General features: G+C 36.6%; 1 protein-coding gene and 1 pseudogene across 11 annotated transcripts in view; one reads left to right on the forward strand and one right to left on the reverse strand.

Moving 5' to 3' along the window:
• PLCZ1 (phospholipase C zeta 1) overlaps positions 1-24381 on the reverse strand; it is a 54997-nt gene that overhangs the window by 4070 nt on the left and 26546 nt on the right. For 5 of the 11 annotated variants that reach the window (XR_010135733.1, XM_054526895.1, XM_054526899.1 and 2 more), the window contains 6 exons: positions 17876-18025; positions 14212-14466; positions 12503-12659; positions 8890-9006; positions 7649-7818; positions 815-944 (listed from right to left, as the gene is read on the reverse strand). Coding sequence is in view for 9 of the 11 variants with exons in the window: in XM_054526895.1 (XP_054382870.1) it covers positions 815-944; positions 7649-7818; positions 8890-9006; positions 12503-12659; positions 14212-14466; positions 17876-18025 (979 nt within the window). In the remaining 2 variants the exon portion in view is untranslated. The remainder of the gene's footprint in view (positions 1-814; positions 945-7648; positions 7819-8889; positions 9007-12502; positions 12660-14211; positions 14467-17875; positions 18026-24381) is intronic. The other 6 variants (XR_010135734.1, XM_054526903.1, XM_054526896.1 and 3 more) reach the window with 4 other exon arrangements.
• On the forward strand, positions 5551-6839 carry LOC103891991 (26S proteasome regulatory subunit 4-like; annotated as a pseudogene).

Genomic DNA, 24381 nt, shown 5'->3' on the forward strand with positions numbered 1-24381 from the left:
AGGAAAAAGAAAACTGTGCCTGCTACTCTGTCAGTGCCATTTGGCCTGGAGCATATTTCTAGACTCTGGAATGAAGTCCACTTTGCTTTGAGAATATCCCTTGAAGAAGATTCCAGACTCAAGAATCAGTTCCAATGTCTCCTTCAAGGTGACCCTGACTAGGGATCAATCCCAGGAACCCATCCTTTTCTAATTTCCTTAGTCATTTCAACCTCAGAGAAGAAATGGCAATGCCAGTACTATACTGTGTAAGATGTCATAGCATGCCAGAATGATGAAAATCTTACCAGAGTTATTTCCCTTAATTCTTCACTCCCCTTATGGCAAAAATGACTGAATTATCCAAAAATTCTATCAGTAGGCTTCTATGGCATCCTTAGCCTGATTCAGAAGCCATAGACTTTTAATCTAAAATAATTCAAATAATTAATTATAAAAATATATAATACGCTGTGTCTAAAATCACAAATTTTTGATTTAACACAAAGGCTAGAAGCTAAGTAGATTTGAGGCTGTTAAAATGCCTTCTTAATTCAGTGATATGAGGGAAAACATAAAAAGGAGGTAAATTTTTTTAAGCAATAATTTTGCAGGTCAGATACATTTCTGTATTCATAACCAGAAAATACAGCCAAACAACCTAATCATTATAAAAATGTTTTTGCTGCATATAACATTTTGCTAATTTTGGACATAATGGAAAACCCTTGTCTTATGAATAATAAATCTGTATAAAAATTTTATCAACATATAATTTGTAAGCTTTCCAACAAGAAGTCTAATGGAAGTTCAATAAGGTATATTAGGAGCTCACCATTTTTTTTAATTACACGAGTCTGCTGCTTCATTTGATCATTTGGAACACCAAAAACTTCTATAATTACTAATGAATCACCTTTGTTAGATGATGAGTGAGTAAGAGGCAACTGGATACCACTGATGAGCTGCACAAATATATACGAATATAAGAATTTAGCAAGATATTAAGTTATATTGCCATTTATTTCAAAATTAAATTATGTATTACAAAAAGTTGATGGACTCTAAGTCAGTTCCCACAAAGATTGACAGCGGAATATAATACAAATTTTAAAATTTAAGTCTTTTATCCTCAGTTATCAATAGATAAACACCAAGAATATGTACAAAATTATAATGAAATCCATAATGTCCACAATTTTTGATGTATTAACATATTTTTGTTTTAAAATCATTTGCTGTGATCACATTTTAGGGAATTCAGGTCGAGTTCTCTGATAACATGTACTATTTTTGAATTCATATATATATATATATGCTGGAAAAAGTTAAAAGCAATATAAATATTACTTTTTAAAAAATGTACCATTTAACTTCCCATGATAGCATTTTTCTGAGTTTGACAAAATCAGTTATTTCATATGTATATTAGGGACTGGGTATCAAAAAAATCTTAACAAAGTAATTAATAATAATTGTATTTAAACTTTTATTTGCCAAGCTAATTGTTGAAGCAAAAATGTGTTATAATTTAAGGAACAAAATGAGCATACAACAAAACTATATTTGAAATGTACTAACTTAGGCTAAGAGATAGAAGATTTAAGCCTTAAAATGCAGTTATAAAAATTGAGGCATAATTCCAACTTCTGAAGTTTACATAAGGAGAAACAAATATATAATTAAGTTTGATTATAAAGGAATAAAGGAAGGAAAAGAGGGAAGGAAGGAGGGAGAGAAGGAGGAGAAGAGAAAAGAAAGGAAAAGAAAAAACACCAATGTGTAATTTTTCACATTGTAAATCTGTAATTTTCCACAGATTACGGCATTAGCTAGAAGCCAGTATGACTGTGCAACTGTTTAGCAATCAGTATGGAATGGGCATCAGCATAATTAGACATCAAAGTAATTAGAAAGAACAATGACCATAAACATATAGTACACTGGTCCCAGTGCCACTACAGACCCGCTAAATATCACTCTGCAGGTAATAGACCCTTCCCAAAATGGAGTAGGTTCAGCTTGGTGTACCTCATTCCAGAAAGAAAAAAAAAAATTATCTAATTTTGAAAAACATAATTGAATATGAAAACTGAATGAGAATTTAGGGCAAGCTTGTCCAACCTGCGGGCCACATGTGGCCCATGGTGGCTTTGAATGAGACCCAACACAAATTCGTAAACTTTCTTAAAACATTATGAGATTTTTTTCTGCATTTTTAAAAGCTCATCAGCTATCATTAGTGTTAGTGTATTTTATCTGTGGCCCAAGATAATTCCTCTTCTTCCAACGTGGCCCAGGGAAGCCAAAAGATTGGACACCCCTTGTTTAGTGAGTATTGATCAAATAATTTGTAAATAAATTAACAAATTTGTTTGTACAGGAGCCAGTGCAGAGGAAGGGATGTCAAACAATAAGCCCTCAATGGTCAACTCTGTTGTTATCCATTGGCCTTACCCATAAGATTTTGGATTTAGAAAGCAGTCCTGTAGTTTTTATAAATTTGAAAATAACTGGCCTAGACCAAAACTCTCAGATTGCAGATGACAAAGAGTAAAGCAGCAATGTCAAATGCCTTCATCAAGAACCTAAGAAAGCTTATGGTAAAACTTGACCCTCTGATTCCCAAATCATGCCCTCTACTATCTGAGCAAGTCACAAAGTAATCACAAAACTCCCTAGAGTGATAGACGCAACAGAGAAAGACCCACATGGCCATGGCAGCAGCTTCCTGGAGAATCATTAACTCCCCATGCCACTTACACCCCAAAGAGACTCCTCAGAATACAAACGTGGCACTTGTGAGCATTTGTGCACACTAGCAGCCTTCCACCTTCACTTTCTCAATAAAAGAGCACACATGTTCTCTTTACTATTCGTAACAGGAAAAATAATGTATTTGTTCAATGAACCTAGATACATTGGGCATATACTTTGTGTCAGGCACAAATAAGGATGGAACAAAACACATCTGTTTTTTGTTTGTTTGTTTGTTTCTTTGAGATGAACTTTGGCTCTTGCTACCCAAGCTGGAGTGCAATGGCGCAACCTTGGCTCACTGCAACCTCTGCCTCCTGGATTCAAGTGATTCTTCTGCCTCAGCCTCCCAAGTAGCTGGGATTACAGTTGCATGCCACCACGCCCAGCTAAGTTTTTGTATGTTTAGTAGAAACAGGGTTTCACCATGTTAGCCAGGCTGGTCTTGAACTCTTGACCTCAGGTAATCTGCCCACCTCAGCCTCCCAAAGTGATGGGATTACAGATGTGAACCACCGTGCCCAGCCCACATCTCTTATCCCTAAGGAATCCTCAGACAAATGGAGAAGACAAGTTACAAGTAAATAAACAATTATAAAACCTTGTGATAAATGCCATAATATATGCATGCAGAGGGTGTTACGGAAAACAGCAAAGCTATGAAAAGAAGCACAGCTAACCCAGCCTAGGAAAATGCTTTCAAAAAGACATGATTCCTAAGTCTTGAAAACTGAGTCAAAATGAAATAGGCAGGTAAGGCTGAAAGAATGCTCTAGTCACAGGAAAAGCATATATAATTCGTGGAGGTGAGTCATGGTTAGAGAAGGATCCTAGTTCCATATGGTTGTAGAACAGGGTGAAAGGCTAGAAGTGGTGAGAGATAGGGCTAGGCAAGTAGGGCAAGGCCTGACTAAGATAATAGTCAAGAGACACAAATAAATATTATGTATGCATGATAATATTAGCACTGTAGCAAAATCTCTCTGGTCAACTTGTGGAGAATAGATATGGAGGACTGAGACAGGCTACCTGAAACTATCAGGAAGCCAAAGAAATAGACTTGATGACAGGTAGTAAATTCCTGCTATAGGACAGCAGCAAAATAGGTCAGATCAAGAGAATGGAGAAGGAAAACATTTAGGAATAGAATCAGCAGAATTTAACGTTGGTCTGGATGTGGGGACGTGAAGGAGATGTGGAAGATTAGAATGGTTCCCAATTTTCTAGTCTGAGCAGAGTGGAAGAATGGGGCCATTTGTTGACATTTAAATAAGAGCAGAAGTAGATTTGATTAGGAAGGGATGTTCAAGTTTTACTATTTTAAGTTTGACAGAATGGTGATTAAGGAGGTAAGGATGCTCAGTGAGCTAAAATATGCCTTTAGATTCCCAAAATGATGTCCAATTAAAGACTTGAGCATTGTTGGTGGTGAAACTATGAATGTTTATGTAACAGAACCCAAGGAGACTAGTTTGAGACAAGGTTTAAGGAAAGACTTTAGTTAACATAAATATCTTAAGGGAAGGCAGAGAAAGAGGAAGCCATAAATAAAAGTGACAATCACTTGGAAGGTAGGGGGTAAAAGGAGAGTCCAGTCCCAGAGCACGGAAGAGCAATGTGTGTAGAAATGGAAGGGATCTTCAAAGTGGCTGATTTGCCATTTCTTTTTACCAGATCAACCACAAGAAGGATGCCAACATTATAATAGCATTGTAAAGTGAAGTCAGTGGTTAATACTTTGCCAGACCTTGAAGGAGTATTAACAATCCAGTGCTGTAGGCAATTGCTGCCTATCCACTAAATGCTTCTACATCAGAGTCACAAACTCCTTAACAGACAATACAAAAGCCAGCTACATACTTCACAGGCACTCTTTCCTGCAATGGTCGGGATCTTTCTAGTCCTGTTCATCTTTACTATACTTTCCACATTAATTTCTGGAAAAAAGCTCTCAATCCTCCCATTCTCAGCTGAGATAAAGTGGCTAGGGCCTGAAATAGTCGTGGAGTGTAGTTTCCCAAATCCTGTGGTCTTACAATGGTAGAAAAAGGAGCTGAGCTAGGAAGAATCGCAGGAGAAGCACATTCTGGAGGCCCCAGCATTTCCTGCACTCTACCAGCCAGGTAATGGGGAGCAGGGGAGCGCTCAGCAGCTGGCAGAGCTTCACTAAGTAATGACATGCTGGCCAGGGACAGAAACATAAATACTACAAAATTCCAGGTAGGATCTGAGATGGTTTATACAGTTCTAGGAGTAACTAGTTAAATAGAAAGAGGGACCAATGAAACCATACCCACTCTATTGATTTGCAAACAACAGGTACAGTTATAGCCTAAAATAGAATTGCTCATAAGTAAGTGAAGAGAAAAAGCAACTAGAGGTTTTTCAAAAGATTTGGTGACATTTTAAAAAGAAAATAAATATAGCACTTAGGTTATAGAGGAAAAAGAAAGATGTTTTGAAAAGTCTTTACTAATGGAAACAAATATTAGACAACTGCTTTTATGCTCCATAAGGTTTTACAGGATGTGATAAAATAAAAGCTAAAATAATAAGACAAGAGTCTGGAGGAAGGGTGCTAGGTGGGATACAGACAGAAATAAAAAGGAAGCAATATGAGGTCAACCGCAATGGGGCAGGAGGACTAATTATGCAGGATAAAAAAATCATTTCTACATTAAAATCAGTAAAGAACAAAATCAAATACAGACTTTGAATCATCAACATAAAGAAAAAATGTTAAAAGCTCTCCCCGGCCAAGGCAAGATGGGCCAAGTCAGAGTGGTGGTCATGGTCCTGGAGGTGGCAAAAAGGATGACAAGTTCTAACAACTCAAGGACAAGAAAAAGAAATATGAACCTCCTGTACCAACTAGAGTGGGGAAAAAGAAGAAGAAAACAAAGGGACCAGATGCTGCCAGCAAACTGCCACTGGTGACACCTCACACTCAGTGCCCGTTAAAATTACTGAAGTTAAAGAGAATTAAAGACTATCTTCTCATGGAGGAAGAATTCATTAGAAATCAGGAACAAATGAAACCATTAGAAGAAAAGCAAGAGGAGGAAAGATCAAAAGTAGATGATCTGAGGGGGACCCCAATGTCAGTAGGAATCTTGGAAGAGATCATTGATGACAACCATGCCATCGTGTCTACATCTACGGGCTCAGAACACCACGTCAGCATTCTTTCATTTGTAGACAAGGATCTGCTGGAAACTGGCTGCTCAGTCAGGCTCAACCACAAGGTGCATACCATGATAGGGGTGCTGATGGATGACACGGATCCCCTGGTCACAGTGATGAAGGTGGAAAAGGCCCCCCAAGAGACCTTTGCAGATATTGGGGGGTTGGACAACCAAATTCAGGAAATTCAGGAATCTGTGGAGCTTCCTCTCACCCATCCTGAATATTATGAAGAGATGAGTATAAAGCCTCCTAAGGGGGTCATTCTCTATGGTCCACCTGGCACAGGTAAAACCTTGTTAGCCAAAGCAGTAGCAAACCAACCCTCAGCCACTTTCTTGAGAGTGGTTGGCTCTGAACTTATTCAGAAGTACCTAGGTGATGGGCCCAAACTCGGAAGGGAATTGTTTCGAGTTGCTGAAGAACATGCACCGTCCATCGTGTTTATTGATTAAATTGATGCCATTGGGACAAAAAGATATGACTCCAATTCTGGTGGTGAGAGAGAAATTCGGCGAACAATGTTGGAACTGCTGAACCAGTTGGATGGATTTGATTCTAGGGGAGATATGAAAGTTATCATGGTCGCAAACCGAATAGAAACTTTGGATCCAGCACTTATCAGACCAGGCCGCATTGACAGGAAGATTGAGTTCCCCCTGCCCGATGAAAAGACAAAGAAGTGCATCTTTCAGATTCACACAAGCAGGATGACGCTGGCTGATGATGTAACCCTGGACGACTTGATCATGGCTAAAGATGACCTCTCTGGTGTTGACATCAAGGCAATCTGTACAGAAGCTGGTCTGATGGCCTTAAGAGAATGCAGAATGAAAGTAACAAACGAAGACTTCAAAAAATCTAAAGAAAATGTTCTTTATAAGAAACAGGAAGACACCCCTGAGGGTCTGTATCTCTAGAGAACCACGGCTGCCATCAGGAAAATGGTTGAGCGATTTCTCAATCCCTGAAAGGGATGAGGCTGGGGGAGTTGCCCAGAGGAATCCCCGTTCCCATTGATTTTTATTAGCAAAACATCCTGTCTTTTGGAGTACAATGTGTAAGTGCCCACTGGGTGGCCTGTCTGTTGGTCACTGTGCAGCAGTCTGCTTCCCAATAAAGCGCGCTCTTTCACAAACAAACAAACAAAAAAGCTCTCCCAACATGCAGAGGAAAAGGGAATATGTTAAAGTTGACACAAATTAACAGACACAGAAGACAGATACTGGAGAAAGACATATGGATAATTTTTCTTTTTAAGTAATCAAATGATATTCACAGACATATGGGGGGAAAATATCCTGACCTACAAAAGCCTAATTGTGGAGACTGAGGAAAAGACAAGGGCTCCTAAAATTTCCAGGTAAAATTCATCAAAGGCAAGAAAAAGTAACATGCCCACAAGGTAATTAGTGGGCTGAACTGAGACCTGTATCTCACAATATTAAATGCCTAAATACAATGAAATCATATAGTAGAACTTTGAGAGGAGAAGGTTTTAGCCTCAACATGTCTATTCACAGGGAGATAATCATTCATGTAAAACTGCAACAGGAAGACATTTTTCAGATATAGAAGGATGCTGAAATACTACCCACATATAGTACCTGAAAAGATTAACAGAAATTTAAAAGAAATTAAAGCAAATCAGTGGAATTCAAAATACTAATGTACACTCTCTAGTTTATATAATAACCAAAAAATGTAAAAGAAAAGTTATTAATCTTACCCTTATTGTAAGTGTAATTGGCATACCCTCTTTTATGTTACTTGGGTTAAAGTATGATTTACTCTCTCTTAAGAATTGTGGTTTCAAAATATATCCAGAACCACCATTATCCAAAAATTTCCCATTTTGCAGATCCATAGGCAGACCAGGGGTCTGGAAATTTAAAGCCACTGTAAGGAAGAAGTATTTTGACATTGTCAGGTAATAGAGAATACAAATAAAGGAACACAAACCATTTACTGAAATCTAATAATGGATTCTATATCCCCAAATGTTCTATGACCAAGCACCATTAGCCTAATAATTCATGATTTTTAAAACTCTTTCTCCTGCCACGTCTATATTAATGTATATTGATGAGTTGCAAAGTTTAATCTGTAAGTAAATTACTACACAGCTTTGAGTAAAGAAATCAAAATGGTATCCAGTACAGATTATAGAATAACAATGTTCATGTCAGGTAACACTTAAGAAATATCAGAATAAAGAGTATCAGTGCATTGAATGCAAGAGGTAAAGACATCAACTATGTCACAAATTTTCAAGTCCATGAGATGCTGTTGTCACTTGAGGAGAAAGTGAGAAACAGGCAAAGCAATAATTGTCATTAAAATATGGAAGTACCTCAATATAGGCTGGTAAATAGCCACTGTAGAGAGTACCACACTCCACCCTCCACCCAGCCCCAATATCCCCCCTCCTCACACCTACAGGCCTTGCCACAATCCAGTAGAAGAAGGGTAACACCTGGTACTTTCTGATGGGTTAGTGCAGTGCTGTACTAGCTGTGCAATTTGGGATAAGAGTCTGGTGAGGGCAAATAACCAAGTTATGCAATCTTATTCACTTTTCAAAACTATGAATGTAGAAGCTCATGTAAAATATAAATGATAGAGGTCATTTGATTTGAACAGGCCTTGAGCATATCTCAAGCAAAGGAATTTGATCTTCAATGTCCATTTGGGTTTCCTTGTTCCCTTTCTCCACTACACGTCTCATATTAACTCCTCATGAATGTAACCACCATTCCCCGAACCATCAGCAAGATTTACCCCACCTCTACCCAGATAGGAATGACTTCAACTCTTAAAACACGTGACTCACCATTAGTGCCTGACCCCAAAGCCCCTGGGCCAAAAAATCTTGCATAGAAAGCCCTTTTTGTGAGTTTTTCATACATTCATAAAATGAATTCATTTTATGTTACTTTTGCAAACAACTCAGTATCCTATATAACATACCCATTTGACAACCTATATTCCAAAATTCTTGGGGATTAAAATTAGAAGAGTCTGCTCTTGTTGCTTTGGGATATATTCTGGTAATGAACTTCCTGGTGTGAAAAATAAACTCATGGACTGAAAAAGAATTATTAAAACATTGTGAAAGAATTCAAATAAATTTAAAAAGCCACTATTTCTCTCTATATATATCATATAATTCTATAATAGTTTCAACAATTTTGGTATGTATTGTCTTGGCAAAAATTTGCAATTCACGAATATCAAAATAAATCCATGCCTTTATATTTACAGTATAATTCACTATTATTTAGATGGTAGTGACAATTTTATCATAAAATTTATGTACACTGATCATTCAAGGAAAAAATTGATTAGATAATTTATATATTTTTTACATCCAAGTTATTTCACTTTGTTGTAAGAATACATAAAACTCTAAAATATAATCCATTCATTTTTCAAAACAAAAGCAGCATTTTCCCTTATTATTTTTCCACTTTGATTTTCACAGTAGGACAGAATCACATGGAAGTCACACAAAGCTATATGATTCCAGCTAAATTAATCCTACTGAACATTTCACAGGTTCTCAGTGTTGAAAGGCACCCCAAAGTTGTCCAGTTCGACTTCCAATCCCTTCACTCCAGCATCTTCCCCCAAAGTTTATTCAATCTGTGTTTACATCTCTCCATTGAAAAACTCTCAATGCTTTTAATTATTTCAAATGTCGTTCTTACTGGGATAATTTCTACGTATTTGTAGTATACACACAAACAGGAACAAACATACACACACAGTCTTAGTTTCTGTACATATTCTTTGTGTTTCTTCTTGTCTGTATAATATTTAAGTCACCTGAGATTCAAACTAACTTAAACCCTTTACCATTTGGCACCTTCTTCAAATTTTTGAACACAGATTTCATGCTTCTCCAAGGATTTTCTTATTTCATTAAACAGATCCTGTTTCTGCAACCATTCCTGCTGATATAGTGACTCATCATGGGAGAACCGTTATTGCTTATGGCTCACTTCATTTGCTAATCCAACTAGAATAGAATCACCTCTCCCCTCACCCTAAATACTATTATTTAGGAAGCATTGTCAAATTAAAAATTACAGCTAATTTTATCAATTTTTATTTTCAAAAGTTACACGTTCCTTGAGAGAAAGTTTATCTTGAAACCATGTATGTATAAATACAGCATAGGTGTCCAAGTATCATGCTCCCTTATCTAGTCCTAACAGATGTCTGTCCTTAGGCAAAACACATACTCTTCTGAGTCTTAATGTTTCTCATTTACAAAGTAATAAATGTGAATGATGACTAAGGTCTCATAACATAATATGATTTCGTTATTTCTGAGATTAACCTTTAGAAAATGAACATGTTTGTTATTACAAATGCAGTTCATGTTTACTGTAAGATAGGAGGACATCAAAGAACAAATCAAACCATATGTCATCATTCAATTGATAACCACTGATAACTCCTTCATATATATCTTCCCATTCTTTTATATGTGTATAATTTTTAGTTGAATGATAATGTTTGTTCCCTTTCACAAACCACTATCTTTATTTACTAAAATAATGTGAACATCATTTCATTTCAATAATATTCATCTACAACATTATTTTTAATGATTTTTATTATGTTTATAATAATAATTGGCATCCTTGAAGTTAAACCTTTGCAGACATCATTGATTATTTACTATTAACTTTTGGTGCAAGAAAAATGCTCTACGCCCCTTCAAAGAAATGGTAATGCTATACTTTGACTCTACTCAGAACTGTCTAATTCCTTTCCAAAATGTTTGCAAGTATTTAATATGATGAGAGTAATATAATTATAATTAATTTATGCTGTGCCTACAGGTCCTGTCCTCATGAACAACAAATATCCAATAATTTGAAGGAACAGAGACCCATAAAGCATGTCATTCAAACTCTCTTAACCATACCTTACAGTAAGAAATACATTTTACAATCCAACACACATGCACCATGCACAATTGCTTCATAAAACCGTATTTATTATTACTGCTTGCAATACACTTTTCTTCTATTCTATTCTATTCTATTCTATCCTATTCTATTCTACTCTATTCCATTCCATTCCATCCCATTCCATTCTACTCTACACTACTCTATCCTATTCTATTATTTCACTGTAGTCCAGACCTACTGAATTGATTTTTGGTTACAACACACAGGTTAAAAAAGGAAAAGAGCTTCTAAAAAATCCAGAATCTCTCTAACAGATAGAGAATATGAACTAAAGTATACTTCAAAATCTTTGGGTATCTATGACCAGCCCAATAAGGTTAATCATTAAATCTATCAGAATCTGCACTCCCAAACAGCCAGCAACTTTTCTCAAGTCAATTGCAGGTGCTGATTTTCCTTCTGTGGTATTTCTACACAGGATGGTAGATTGCATTTTTTTAACTTTTAATTTTTGTGGGTACATAGATAAATATATTTATGGAGTACATGAGATATTTTGATAAAGATATACAACGTCTAGTAACACATCAGGGTAAGTGGTGTATCCATCACCCCAAGCATTTATCCTTTGTGTAACAAACAATCCAATTATACTCTTTTAGTTATTTTTAAATGTACAATAAACTATTGTTGATTGTAGTCACTTGTTGCACTATCAAATACTATGTCTTATTCATTCTATCCAACTATAGTTTTGTATCCATTATTGTCCCTACTTCCCCCATAACCCTACTACCAAAAAAACCTGCCATTTTTTGAGAATTAGCAGAGTCACCCGGCTGTTAAGTTAGTTGCTCATTCCCTTTTAAGTTTGGGACATTCCCCACATAATGAGTCTTCTTCCCATTCTCTTTCTCAGGCCCCATTTTACCTTGGGCACTGCCAAACAGAATAACCACCTCAGTTTTAGGATTAGAGGCAGTGAAAAGAAGATGCAGAGACAGATGGCACCTCTAGAGGTGTGCAGTGGGGCATGCACAATCTGCACAGCCATCTGGTAGTCCAGCCTGGGCGCCATTTCTTCCCCTTCCTTCACCATAGACATAGAGCCTCCAAGTCTGATTAACCCCACCTTCTTCAATGCCTATTAAATCCACAAAGTTCATCCTGTCTCCACTCTCACTGCCATAAATCTTTATTACCACCTTCTGCCTGCAATCTCACCCTTTGGCTGCTATCAGAGGCATCGTTTAGAAATACAGTGGATCATGCCACTCCTGAGAGTTCAATCTTCTCCTGCTCACCTTCGCTTCCAGGACAAAGTTCAAGCCTTCTAATTTCGCTCTGCCTCCCTCTGCAGCCCCGTCACTTCTCTCCTATACAAACTGCTCACCACAGCCCCCCAGCCCTCAACAAATGTGGCCACATCGGACATTCTCAATCAAAATGTCATGGCTTAGGAAAGTTAGTTAATGGCTAAGTTCTGTGAAATAAAACTTAATGAGACCTGAGGTATGTAACCCCATTCTAAATTATGTTAAATGTGTTGAAATTTTATGACAATATACATTTTATAAATATCATTGAGCAATCTTAACACCCTAGCAGTGAATCTAACTCATTTAAATATTTCATCTATTTGAGTCATAAAAATTTACCTCGCAATTTTGAAAGTTTTCGGGCTTGTGTCTCCCCAATAGAATTATTTTCATTAAATTGCTGATATAATCTTGAATGTTGAAAGCTTTTGAACTTCTCAGCTTTAGTATAAATGACAAGATCAGATAAGGCCAGAGCAATTTTTAGCTTCCTGGTCTAAAAATAAAATGCAGTAATTTTACATTTTTATGCTAATCATTGGGAAAAAATCTTCTTCTAGTAAAGAAAATACACTTTCAAATAAATGATTTTCATCTTTTCATAAGATTGTCTCCTCAAACACCATTTGATTAACTCAATGTGATTATTTTTGGGAGCAAAAATATTTAATGTTAATATAAGCTAGCTTAAATTTAAAAATCACGATTAATGTAATAAGTATTGAGGACCATAATTATTACTATTTATTTTTTCCCAAAGATCTCAGTGTATTCCCATGAATTTTATAAATTTAGGAATTTTCATCATGAATAAATTTATATTGAAATGACTTCTATTACATAGTGAACATTTGCCATTTCACAACCTGGCATCTATTTCTTTTACACTTCTTTTTAGCCATTTCCCAAGTTTTGTTTTGGGAAAACATTTCTTGCTCATGCTCAATCCAAGTATGAGTCAGGCAGATTGGGCCAGCTAAACAGAGCTTTGCATTCCCCTAGCAACAGTAATCGGTTCAGGGATGTGCGCATAACCAGATCAGAGCCAATGTACCAAAAAAAAAAAAAAAAAAAATTGCTTGCTCTGCCAAGAGATAGGCGTTCCACTGGATTTGAAGCTGAAATGATATAAAGCTGAATCCTTACAATAGCCATGCACCAACACAGAGAAAGTGGGAGCAAAGCTGGAGAAAGAATTGAAGTTCTGCTGACTTTATGTGAGACGTTATATCAAGTCATTTTTTAAATTAAAATCCCTTTCACTGAACTTTTCATCTGTGTAGGCCAATTAATTAATTATCATTTTATTTAAACCAGCTGGATTGGTTTTGTGTCACATGCAACCTAATATACTTTCTTTCATCATGCTAATGTATATACATATAACACTATGTATTATAAACATTGAATCTTGTCTTTGTCTTTACTTGGGACCAGGGAAATTACGTTGTGTATCTCTGCATCTTTTGCACTTTGCACAAAGCCTGCTTCATAAGAATGCATAATATTCATCAACTATAGAGAATTTTTTTTGTTTTTTTTTTTGAAACAGGATCTCCTTCTGTTGCCCAGGCTGGAGTGCAATGGCGCGATCTCGGCTCACTGCAACCTCCCCATCCCAGGTTCAAGCAATTGTCCTGCTTCAGCGTCCCGAGTAGTTGGAACTACAGGCATGCGTCACCATCCCTGGCTAATTTTTGTATTTTTAGTAGAGACGGGGTTTCACCATGTTGGCCAGGCTGATCTCAAACTCCTGACCTCATGTGATCTGCCCACCTCAGCCTCCCAAAGTGCTGGGATTACAGGCATGAGCCATCCTGCTCAGCCTAGAGAAAAACAATTTTTAAGCAGCTAACATAAGAAAAGAGGCAATTTAAAAAATTCATCATCCACCATCGATGTTTTCAAAGTAAATTGTAAATGATAGACTAGAGTTTTTATAAGAAGGAAAACGATTTTTCTCCAGAATTAAAAAAAAAAAAATCTCCAAGAATAAAATTAGAAAACTTTCCAATCACTTGTAAGATTTTCACAAAGCACCACCTCACCTTCTTTTTCTTGAAAAGCATTACTCCAGGTAACTTTTTTACCCCTGTTTCCTTGTCTTGATTGTCTCCTAAAACAGATTCGAATACTTCTGATTCTTTGAATTTATCCTCCTCCTCCTCCTCCTCCTCCTCTAGATCTGCCACTTCTTCTTCCCATTCCTCCACCTTACCACGCTTATCAGAACCTTTTCTTTCACGGGTTTCCTTTAAGGTTCCTATTTTCTTATTTTTAACTAATATTTTGAATTTTAGTGCCTAAGGAAACAATTTGAGAGATACAATTACACATTTACAAGTAAATTTGCATTGTAACAGTCATTGAAAAGTGTTTCACTATATTTCCAATTAGCCTACAGTAATAAGATATGTAAGAACTCCGTTTTTTCCCATACCCCTATTCACATCTCAGTAGAGGAATGAATACAGTGATATAAAGCTATTGATTGTAATTCACCAAAAAAAAGCCTGTTATTATTGAGACTTACCATATGCCATTTTTTTTTATATTTCACAAGTTGGTACTATTCCAACAATTTGAAATACGTGAAAAGTATATATATAAATACTTACCATGATATTGCAATTAAAATGTTACAACTTCTGGTAGTAAACGCTTCAGCTCATCATTTTCTTATCCAACATTAAAAAGTATTAAATGAAATCAGGTATATTAAAATGTCTATCGTAAGTGTCTGGCATCCAGTATAGACTAAATTAAAGATTCGTAATAAAGGCTCTTCAAATTTCTTCTGTATTACACATAAACATCATTAACTTAATATTTTCTGTCCTTCAAACTTAGAAGCATAGCAAAATTTACATCAGTGTCACTTGTTCTAAATTTGAAGGCTTCTGATTCCATTCTTTCACTTGGTTATTCCTGCCCTCAGGATAATTTATTTAATTTAACAAGTACATTTAAGTACCAGCTCTGTTATATACAATGCTGAAATCTGGGTTATAAAGTAAAGTTCTTTTCTCCAAGGAGCTTTGATTGTCCTTTCTCTTTTGTCATCCTCAGGTATCCATTCAAATTATTCCATCATCTTGGGTCTTCCCTCTTTCACAATGACCCTTATGATACTCTCTACTGCAGAGTTAATGCACTCTGCAATCCCATGCATCAAGAATATTATCAGAAGTGCTTGGGAAAGGGACAAATTCCTAGGATCTACTTCAAAATAAGGGAATCAGAATCTTGAATTGTGGGGCTGGAATTAGGCCTCCTTAAACAAGTCTCTAGGCAATTCTTTTACACACAAGGACTGAATATTGTAGGATAAGGTAACTTTTTTTTTTTTTTTTTTTTGAAATGGAGTCTCACTCCGTCACCCAGGATGGAGTGCAGTGACATGATCTCAGCTCACTGCAACCTCCGCCTCCCAGGTTCAAGAGATTCTCCTGCCTCAGCCTCCCAAGTAGCTGGGATTACAGGGTAACTTTAATTCTTCATTTACTCATTGAAAAGCACCTCCCTGCTTTAGTATGGAGCTAAAATTTGAATGAAAGCTATGTACAGGAATGCTAGAAAAATAGATTCATATATAATAGGAAGTGGGATTCTTTTCCAAAAAAGCTAAAAATTATAAGTTCCAGAATTGGACTATGATTCGGGTTTAATCTTTGATGATATGTTTCGAAATTCTTTACTATTTCTTTTCTGCCACAATTGAACACATTGAGTCTGTGGGCATTCTTATGCCACAAAAGAACCGTGGTCTTTCCATTTATCACACAGTTCATTTTTTCCTGTCTCAGTTCTATCATCAGCCCTATATTTCTTGTCACTAGTGTCACACCACTTTCACCTGAAAATTTTTCACTGATTTAAATAAAATGTTAAAAGAAGTAAAATTTGAGGATCTTCCAAATTTATTATGTCAAGGAGAAAAGTTCAGCCCTGGAAACTTAGTCACGTAATACAGCTGTTTTGCTTCGATAGTACATGACCATTGCTTTCTGACCTTTGTGTTGAGATGTTATACATTGACCAGACTCCTTATTCTTTATTCAAACCCAGACTAAATGACCTTAGAGATAGAGAACCTTGTGATTACCTCTTTACAATAGAATGTTAAGCAAACCCCTTAGAGTGTAATCGACAGTAGCCAATCAAATCTTAAATCTGTATGTTAACTCTTGTGTGGAAAATACTGTAATTCTGTTCTATACCTCTGTTCTTGCCTGTATAAAACAATTTTCACTTTTTCCCACACCAGGAGCAATGACTACCATCCTTTGCTGTCTTGTGTGTCCCAGAAAGCTACCCTTACGCTTTGCACTTGAATAAATTCTTCTAACTGAATCCCAAGCCTTTTGATTATTTTAGGTTGGCTAAATAAATAAATAAATAAATAAGGAAAATACAGAGGGAAATACACAAATATTACAAAAATATTGTTATGTCTAGCAAAAATGAAGACATGTCAAAACCAAACTATTTGTTGTTAGACAATACTATTCATCAAAAAGAAAGTTTATTTATAATCTGATAAAATTTGGGATAGGGAGAAAGGCCCAGCAAAGAAAACTAAGCAGGAGTAGTCAAAGAGGAGTGAGGGAAGTTTAAAGAATGTGGTGTTGCAACAGAAAGTAATTCAGGGAAAGGAAGTGGAGGTCCACAGTATTGAATGTTAATGAGAGGACAACCAGATGAAGACGAAAAGAGGTTCATTAGAATTTATCAGTAAGAAAATCTTTGATGAATGTGATGGGAACTTTCCTGTGAAGCAATTAGAAGAGAAAGAGGGACTGAATAGGTTGCAAGGAGACAAGAAAATGAAAATTTGGGCTGTGAGAGGGAGTAATTTCTTTCTTTCTTTTTTTTCAATAAGAAGGAGTTTCGCTTTTTTTGCCCAGGCTGGAGTGCAGTAGCTCAATCTTGGCTCACTGTAACCCCCGCCTCCCGGGTTCAAGCGATTCTCCTGCCTCAGTCTCCCTACTAGCTGGGATTACAGGTAGATGCCATGACACCCAGCTAATTTTTGTATTTTTAGTAGAGACAGGGTTTCACCATGTTGCTCAAGGCTGGTTTTGAACTCCTAACCTCAGGTGATCTGCCCTCCTCGGCCTCCCAAGGTGCTGGGATTACAGGCGTGAGTCACCGCACCCGGCCATAGAGAGGGAATAATAAAGAGACAGCCAGAGAGAGAAGTCCTGATGGTAGATGTGGATGTGATTTTTCAAAGCAAATACTTCAGTATGCTCAAATTAAGATGTAAAGGGACATTGAGACAGGGAAATTGAAAAGAGTAGATTTTTTAAAGGGGAACTTGCTACCCAGCTGTTGAGATATTGGGTACTGACTCTATTTATAGTCTAGAACTTTTACCACTTTCTAGGACTTTTGCCTGTAAAACATACTAAATTTCTGGTCCTTAATACTAATTGCTTTGATATTGTGGACCCATGGGGTAGGAGACACAATCAAAAGGTGGGTTGTACATATATATATATATATATATATATATAATTTTCATCAAAATATATTCACCTAAACGTTCATGAGAACATTCCCTAGACAACATTGCAAAGATAAACCTCTATACATGATCAAAACTAAGCATATTCATTGGTCTCTAGCACAGTTTCACGGGCCAATATAACAGTGACATGTGTTCATGGACTTCTTTCTTAACCCGAGTTTCTCAGAAAAAAATGTTACCTCTGGTGATGGCAGAGTATCAGGAAAATCATCAAGCATATCAGAAAGCAAGGACTCTCCAAAAGTAGCCTGCAAATTGTCTGCCATGACTTCTTGTTGGGCAGTGGAGCAGTGATTTTCTAAAGAGAGCACCACTGGGTAGTCAGATGTCTAAAAAAGTAACCATTGCTATGGTTATTCATCAAAACTTCTAAATAATTGTAAGGCAATTAATATAAGTGCTTAATGTATTTTAAAACTTACTTCTAACGTTTAGTACCTTTGCAAAATAAATATTCTTTAAACTGAAAGTACTTTTGAGTTTGGCAAAACAGAGACCATTAAATCTGCATAAAAAGAAAAATGTATTACTATTTGCACCAAAAGAATAGGAACAACTGAAGCATCCATCAGTAAGTACTTATTTAAATAAATTATACTGGCCAGGCTGGGTGGCTCACATCTGTAATCCCAGCACTTTGAGAGGCTGAGGCAGGCGGATCACCTGAGGTCAGGAGTTCGAGGCCAGCTTGTCCAACGTAGTGAAACCCGTCTCTACTAAAATTACAAAAATTAGCCAGGTGTGGTAGTGTGTGCCTGTAATCCCAGCTACTCAGGAGGCTAAGGCAGGAGAATCACTTGAACCCAGGAGGCAGAGATTACAATGAGCCGAGGTTGCGCCATTGCATTCCAGCCTGGGTGACAGAGCAAGACTCCATCTCAAAAATAACAATAATAATAATAAATAAATTATACCATATTCATATAAAGAAATGATATAGACCAATTAAGAAGAAGGCAGGACGAGCATGGTAGCTCACACCTGTAATCCCAGCACTTTGGGAGGCCAGGGTGGGTGGATCACCTGGGGTCAGGAGTTTGAGACCAGGCTGGCCAACATGGCGAAACCCCATCTCTACTAAAAATGCAAAAAAGAAATTTAGCTGGGCGTGGTGGCAGGTGCCTGTAATCCCAGTTACCTGGGAGGCTGAGGCAGGAGAATTGCTTGAACAGGGAGGCGGAGGTTGCAGTGAGCCGAGATTGCACCATTGCACTCACTCCAGCCTGGGTGACAGAACGAGACTCTGTCTCAAAAATAAAAATTAAAAAAAAGAAGAAGACAGAGCTATCTATACTGCTATAGAAAGTTATCTATAGGTTTATGAAGAAAAACAAGTTACCCAAAAGTAGCAGGCTATATTTTTACTGTTAATATACAAATATTTAGAGATTTTAAAACGTGAAACAAAAACACTATTAACACTGATGAGTTGGGGGAAATGTTAATATTCTGCTTTTTCAGTTTTAAGTTCTGTAATCAAAACTCATTGTTTTAGAATTAGAAACAAAGATAAAGACATTTCCAGTTTCTAATAGCAAAGGAGTTTTATTAAATGAAGGTGGCTCTGCAAAGGTATTTTCTGCCCTTTCTCATTGCTGTAACTTCAAAACTTGCCAAAAAACAGGGAACAAAACATCATTGGATCTTATTTACAATTCTTTTCTTTGTTTCGATTTCATATATGCTTATCAGGGCACAAATTTACCAATTTGTAAACAAGCCAGGGAATCACAAGTCTCACTGCATTTTCACAGCACTCAGAACAGGGTAGATTATTACTATGTCTTTTTAATGTATGAGTGTATTGCTCTGTGGCTGCTGTGACAAAAATTAGTACAAACCTTGGTGGCTTAAAACAACAACATTTATTCTCTCACTGTCTAGTCACCAGAAGTTTGAAATCAGTTTCACTGGCCTCAAATCAAGGTGTTGGTAAGGCTGCACTCCCTTGGAAGGCACTGGAGAAGAATCCTCCTTGCCTCTTCCGGGTTTGGGTGGCTGCCCACATTCCTTGGCTTGTGGCCACATCTCTCTAATCTCTGTCCCTGTCTTCCCATTGCCTCCTCCTCTGGTGTATCAAATCTCTCTCTACTTCCTTCTTATGAAAGTGCTTATGATGGTGTTTAGCGCCCACTCAGATAATCCAGAATAATCTTCCCATCTAGAGGTCTTTAACTGAATTACATCTACAAAGACACTTTTTCCAAATAAAACAACATTTACAAGTTCGAGGAATTAAAACTTAATATTTTTGGAAGCCCTTATTTGACCTACACAATGACCTTCTCAACTAGAGTGAGTCTACTGACTCACTCTGATCCCAAAAGAATAGGTAAAGTTTTTTCCAAATATAATAAGTAATTCTGAGACTGGGCAAAGTGATGGCCTAAAAGGTGGATTCTTCCATGAGGCCCTGACGTCACTGACATCATTTCTCTTTCTTCTTGGCTCCATCTTCTGGGAAGATCCTCTTTCTTTTATCTTCCTCGGCCACATTGAAAGTGGATGTTGAGGAGTTTGCTCTCTTGAAAGCCAAGCAATGTTTGCAGCCCATTTCCTTACCAAAGGCTGTTTTAAGGCTCACCTAAGAGTCATACTTATGGGGTTTTTTTGGCAATATAAGTCCCTCAAAACTTAGATTTCTTATGTATTTATTCTAGTAAACTCATGCAACTAGACCCAATTATGACTTCCCTAGTAATAATTATCATCTATTTAATTTCATGTCCTCTTTTTCCAAATTAATAGTGACTACCTTGAGTAGGAAGTCTAAACTTTAATCTTATCTATGCTGCAAAACTGAGTCACCTTGTTCAGCTGGGAAGTCTCACTGAGACTCCACTGCTCAAAGCCTTGTTTAAAATCTCATTTCTTGCTCTTTTGGGTGTTTTTAAATACACTTTATTGTGTATACTTAAAGTATACAACATGATGTTATGGGGCATAACATCATGTGATAGTAAGAAGGTTATTATAGTGAATGAAATTAACATATCCATCTATCCATCATTTCACAGTTACCCTTTTATTAATTTTTATGGCAAGAGCAGCAAAAATCTACTCATTCAGCATGAAGACCATATACAATACAATTTTATTACCTACAATCCTCATATGATACATTAGATGTCTAGACTTTTTCATCCTACATATGTGCTACTTTGTAGCCTCTGACATACCTTTCTCCATTTTCTTCTCCCTCCCCACACCTCATTCCTGTCAACCACTGTTTTGTTTTCTATCTCTGTACCTTTGAGAGTTTTTTTTTAATTCCACATATAAGTGAGATCAGGCATTATGTCTTTCTGCATCTGGCTTATTTCACTTAACATAATGTCCTCACTCATGTTGTGGTAAATGGAAAGATCTCATTCTTTTTAAAGACTGAATCATATTCCATTGTATATATCCATTTTCTTTATCCATTTGTCTGTGAATGAACACTTATGTTGTTTCCATATCATGGCTATTGTGAACAATTCTACAGTGAACATTGCAGCACAAATATCTTTATGAGATGGTTATTTAATTCCCTTTGGGTATGTACCCAGAAGAGGGAATACTGGGTCATATGGTGGCTGTATTTTTTATTTCTTTAGAAACCTCCATGCTGTATTCCCATTGGTGGTACCAATCTACATTTCCACCATCAGTGTACATAGTTCCCTTTTTGCCAAGCCCTTGCCAACATTTGTTATCCTTTGACTTTTTGATGAGATCTTCTAACATGGTAAGACTCTGAGGTGGTATCTCATGGTGGTTTTGATTTGCATGTCCCTGGTGACTAATAATATTGAGTACCTTCTCATATACTTGTTGGCCATTTTTATGTCTTCTTTGGAGAAATGCCTATTCAGGTTTTTTGTTCATTTTTTTAATCAAGTTTTTTTTTCCACTAATGAGTTGTATGAGTTCTTTATAAATTTTGGATATTACTCCCTTATCAGATACATGGTTTGCAAATATTTTTTTCCCAGTTCATAGGCTGCCCTTTCATTTTGTTGATTGTTTGATTGTTTCCTTTGCTGTGCAAAAGCTTATTAGTTCGATGTAGTCCCAGTTATTTATTTTTGCTTTTGTGACCTGAGCTTTTGATGTAATATCAAAAAAAATTGCCAAAGTCAGTGTCTAGGAGCTTTTCCCCTATGTTCCCTTCTAGGGTCTTCATAGTTTCTAGTATTATATGTAAGTTTTTTATCCATTTTAACTTGATTTGTTGCGTATGGTGTAAGATAAGGATCTAATTTCATTCTTTAGCATGTTGAAATTCAGTTTTTTCAGTACCATTTATTGAAGATACTATCCTTTACCATTTTGTCTTCTTGGTCTCCTTGATAAAAATTAGGTTGACCATATATGCTTAGGTTGATCTCTAGGCTCTCTATTCTTTTCCAAAGGTCTATATGTCTGTTTTTCTGCACAGGACCATGCTGTATTGATTACTATAGCTTTGTAATATAATTTTAAATCAGAAAGTGTGATGCCTCCAACTTTGTTTTCATTTGTCAGAATTATTTTGGCTATTTGAAGTCTTTTATACTTCTTTACAAATTGTAGGACTTTTTTTTTCTATTTCTATGAATAATGCCGTTGGAATTTTGGTAAGAATTGCATTAAATCTGTATATTGTAGCCTAGTATAGTTGCTCACACCTGTAATCCCAGCACTTTGGGAGGCCAAGGTGAGAGGATCTTCTGAGGCCAGGATTTTGACATCAGCCTTGACAACATAACAATACCACACCCCAAGTGAAAAAAACCCAGTGTATTGCTTTAGATAGTATGAACATTTTAACAATATTATTTTATATCTTCTGATTCAGGAGCATAGGATATCTTTATTTGTATCTCCAATTTCTTTCATCCATGTTTTACAGTTTTCAGTATACAGATATTTCACTTCCTTGGTTAAATTTATTCCTAGATATGTCATTTTTATACTATTGTAAATGAGATTATTTTCTTAATTTCTTTCAATTAGGTCACTATTTGCATATAAAAATACTACTGATTTAAATATATTGATTTTGTGTTCTGCAACTTTACTGAATTCATTTATGAGTTCTAACAGGGTTTTTTGTGTGGAATTGTTGGGCTTTTTTACATACAGGATTATGTCATCTGCAAATAAACATAATGTTGCTTCTTTTCTTCCTATTGGAAAAAATAGAAAGTATTGCATTTTGTCTCTTTTTCTTATCTCGTTGCCCATTTCTTGCTTTTTGGAATCTTAGAAGCTGTAGGCTTTTCATCCTTGCAAGGCCTCTGAATTTTAAGACTGTCACTATTTTTTTAATTCATTTTTCCACTCTGAATTAGGTGAGGGAGTTAGCCATGCAAATATTTGGGAAGGGTATTTCATATGAAGGAGGAATAGCAAGTACAAAGGCCTTGAGATGTGTCTGAAAAAGACTAAGGAGGCCAGAATGGCCAAGCGAACAGGGATGGAGTAGCAGGAGAGTTAAAAGAGGTAATGAAAAACTGACCACTTATGGCCTTGTGAGTCATTGTACAAATTTTAGCTTTTATTTTGAGTGAGGCTGAAGTCTTTGAGAAGGGGAATGACATAGTCTGAGTTACCAAAAATCACTCTGGTTGATATGTTGAGATGAGATGGCAGGGGAATAAGAAAAGAAGCAAGAATATCAGAGAAGAGGGCAGTGGGATCTTAAATGAGAGGTGATGTTGGTTGACTACGACAGTGACAGTAAGAATGGGCAGAGATAGTTAAATTCAGGATACATTTTAAAAGTAAAGCCACTTCTCAAAAGAAGACATTTATGCAGCCAAAACACACATGAAAAAATGCTCATCGTCACTGGCCATCAAAGAAATGCAAATCAAAACCACAATGAGATACCATCTCACACCAGTTAGAATGGCGATCATTAAAAAGTCAGGAAACAACAGGTGCTGGAGAGGATGTGGAGAAATAGGAACACTTTTATACTGTTGGTGGGACTGTAAACTAGTTCAACTATTGTGGAAGTCAGTGTGGCAATTCCTCAGGAATCTAGAACTAGAAATACCATTTGACCCAGCCATCCCATTACTGGGTATATACCCAAAGGATTATAAATCATGCTGCTATAAAGACACATGCACACGTATGTTTATTGCGGCACTATTCACAATAGCAAAGACTTGGAACCAACCCAAATGTCCAACAACGATAGACTGGATTAAGAAAATGTAGCACATATACACCATGGAATACTATGCAGCCATAAAAATGAAGAGTTCATGTCCTTTGTAGGGACATGGATGAAATTGGAAACCATCATTCTCAGCAAACTATCTCAAGGACAAAAAACCAAACACCGCATGTTCTCACTCATAGGTGGGAATTGAACAATGAGAACACATGGACACAGGAAGAGGAACATCACACTCCGGGAACTGTTGTGGGGTGGGGGGAGGGGGGAGGGATAGAATTAGGAGATATACCTAATGCTAAATGACGAGTTAATGGTGCAGTACACCAACATGGCACATGTATACATATGTAACTAATCTGCACATTGTGCGCATGTACCCTAAAACTTAAAGTATATATAAAAAAAAAAAAGTAAAGCCAAGATGATTTACTGAAGAATTGATTGAGGGGATTGAGAGAAGGAGAAGAAGGTTACAGTTGGCAAAAAAGGTCTTGGCTAGAGCATATGAAAGTTGTCATTGATGAGATC

The sequence above is a fragment of the Pongo abelii genome, chromosome 10, assembly GCF_028885655.2.
Source record: "Pongo abelii isolate AG06213 chromosome 10, NHGRI_mPonAbe1-v2.0_pri, whole genome shotgun sequence".
Taxonomy (NCBI): domain Eukaryota; kingdom Metazoa; phylum Chordata; class Mammalia; order Primates; family Hominidae; genus Pongo; species Pongo abelii.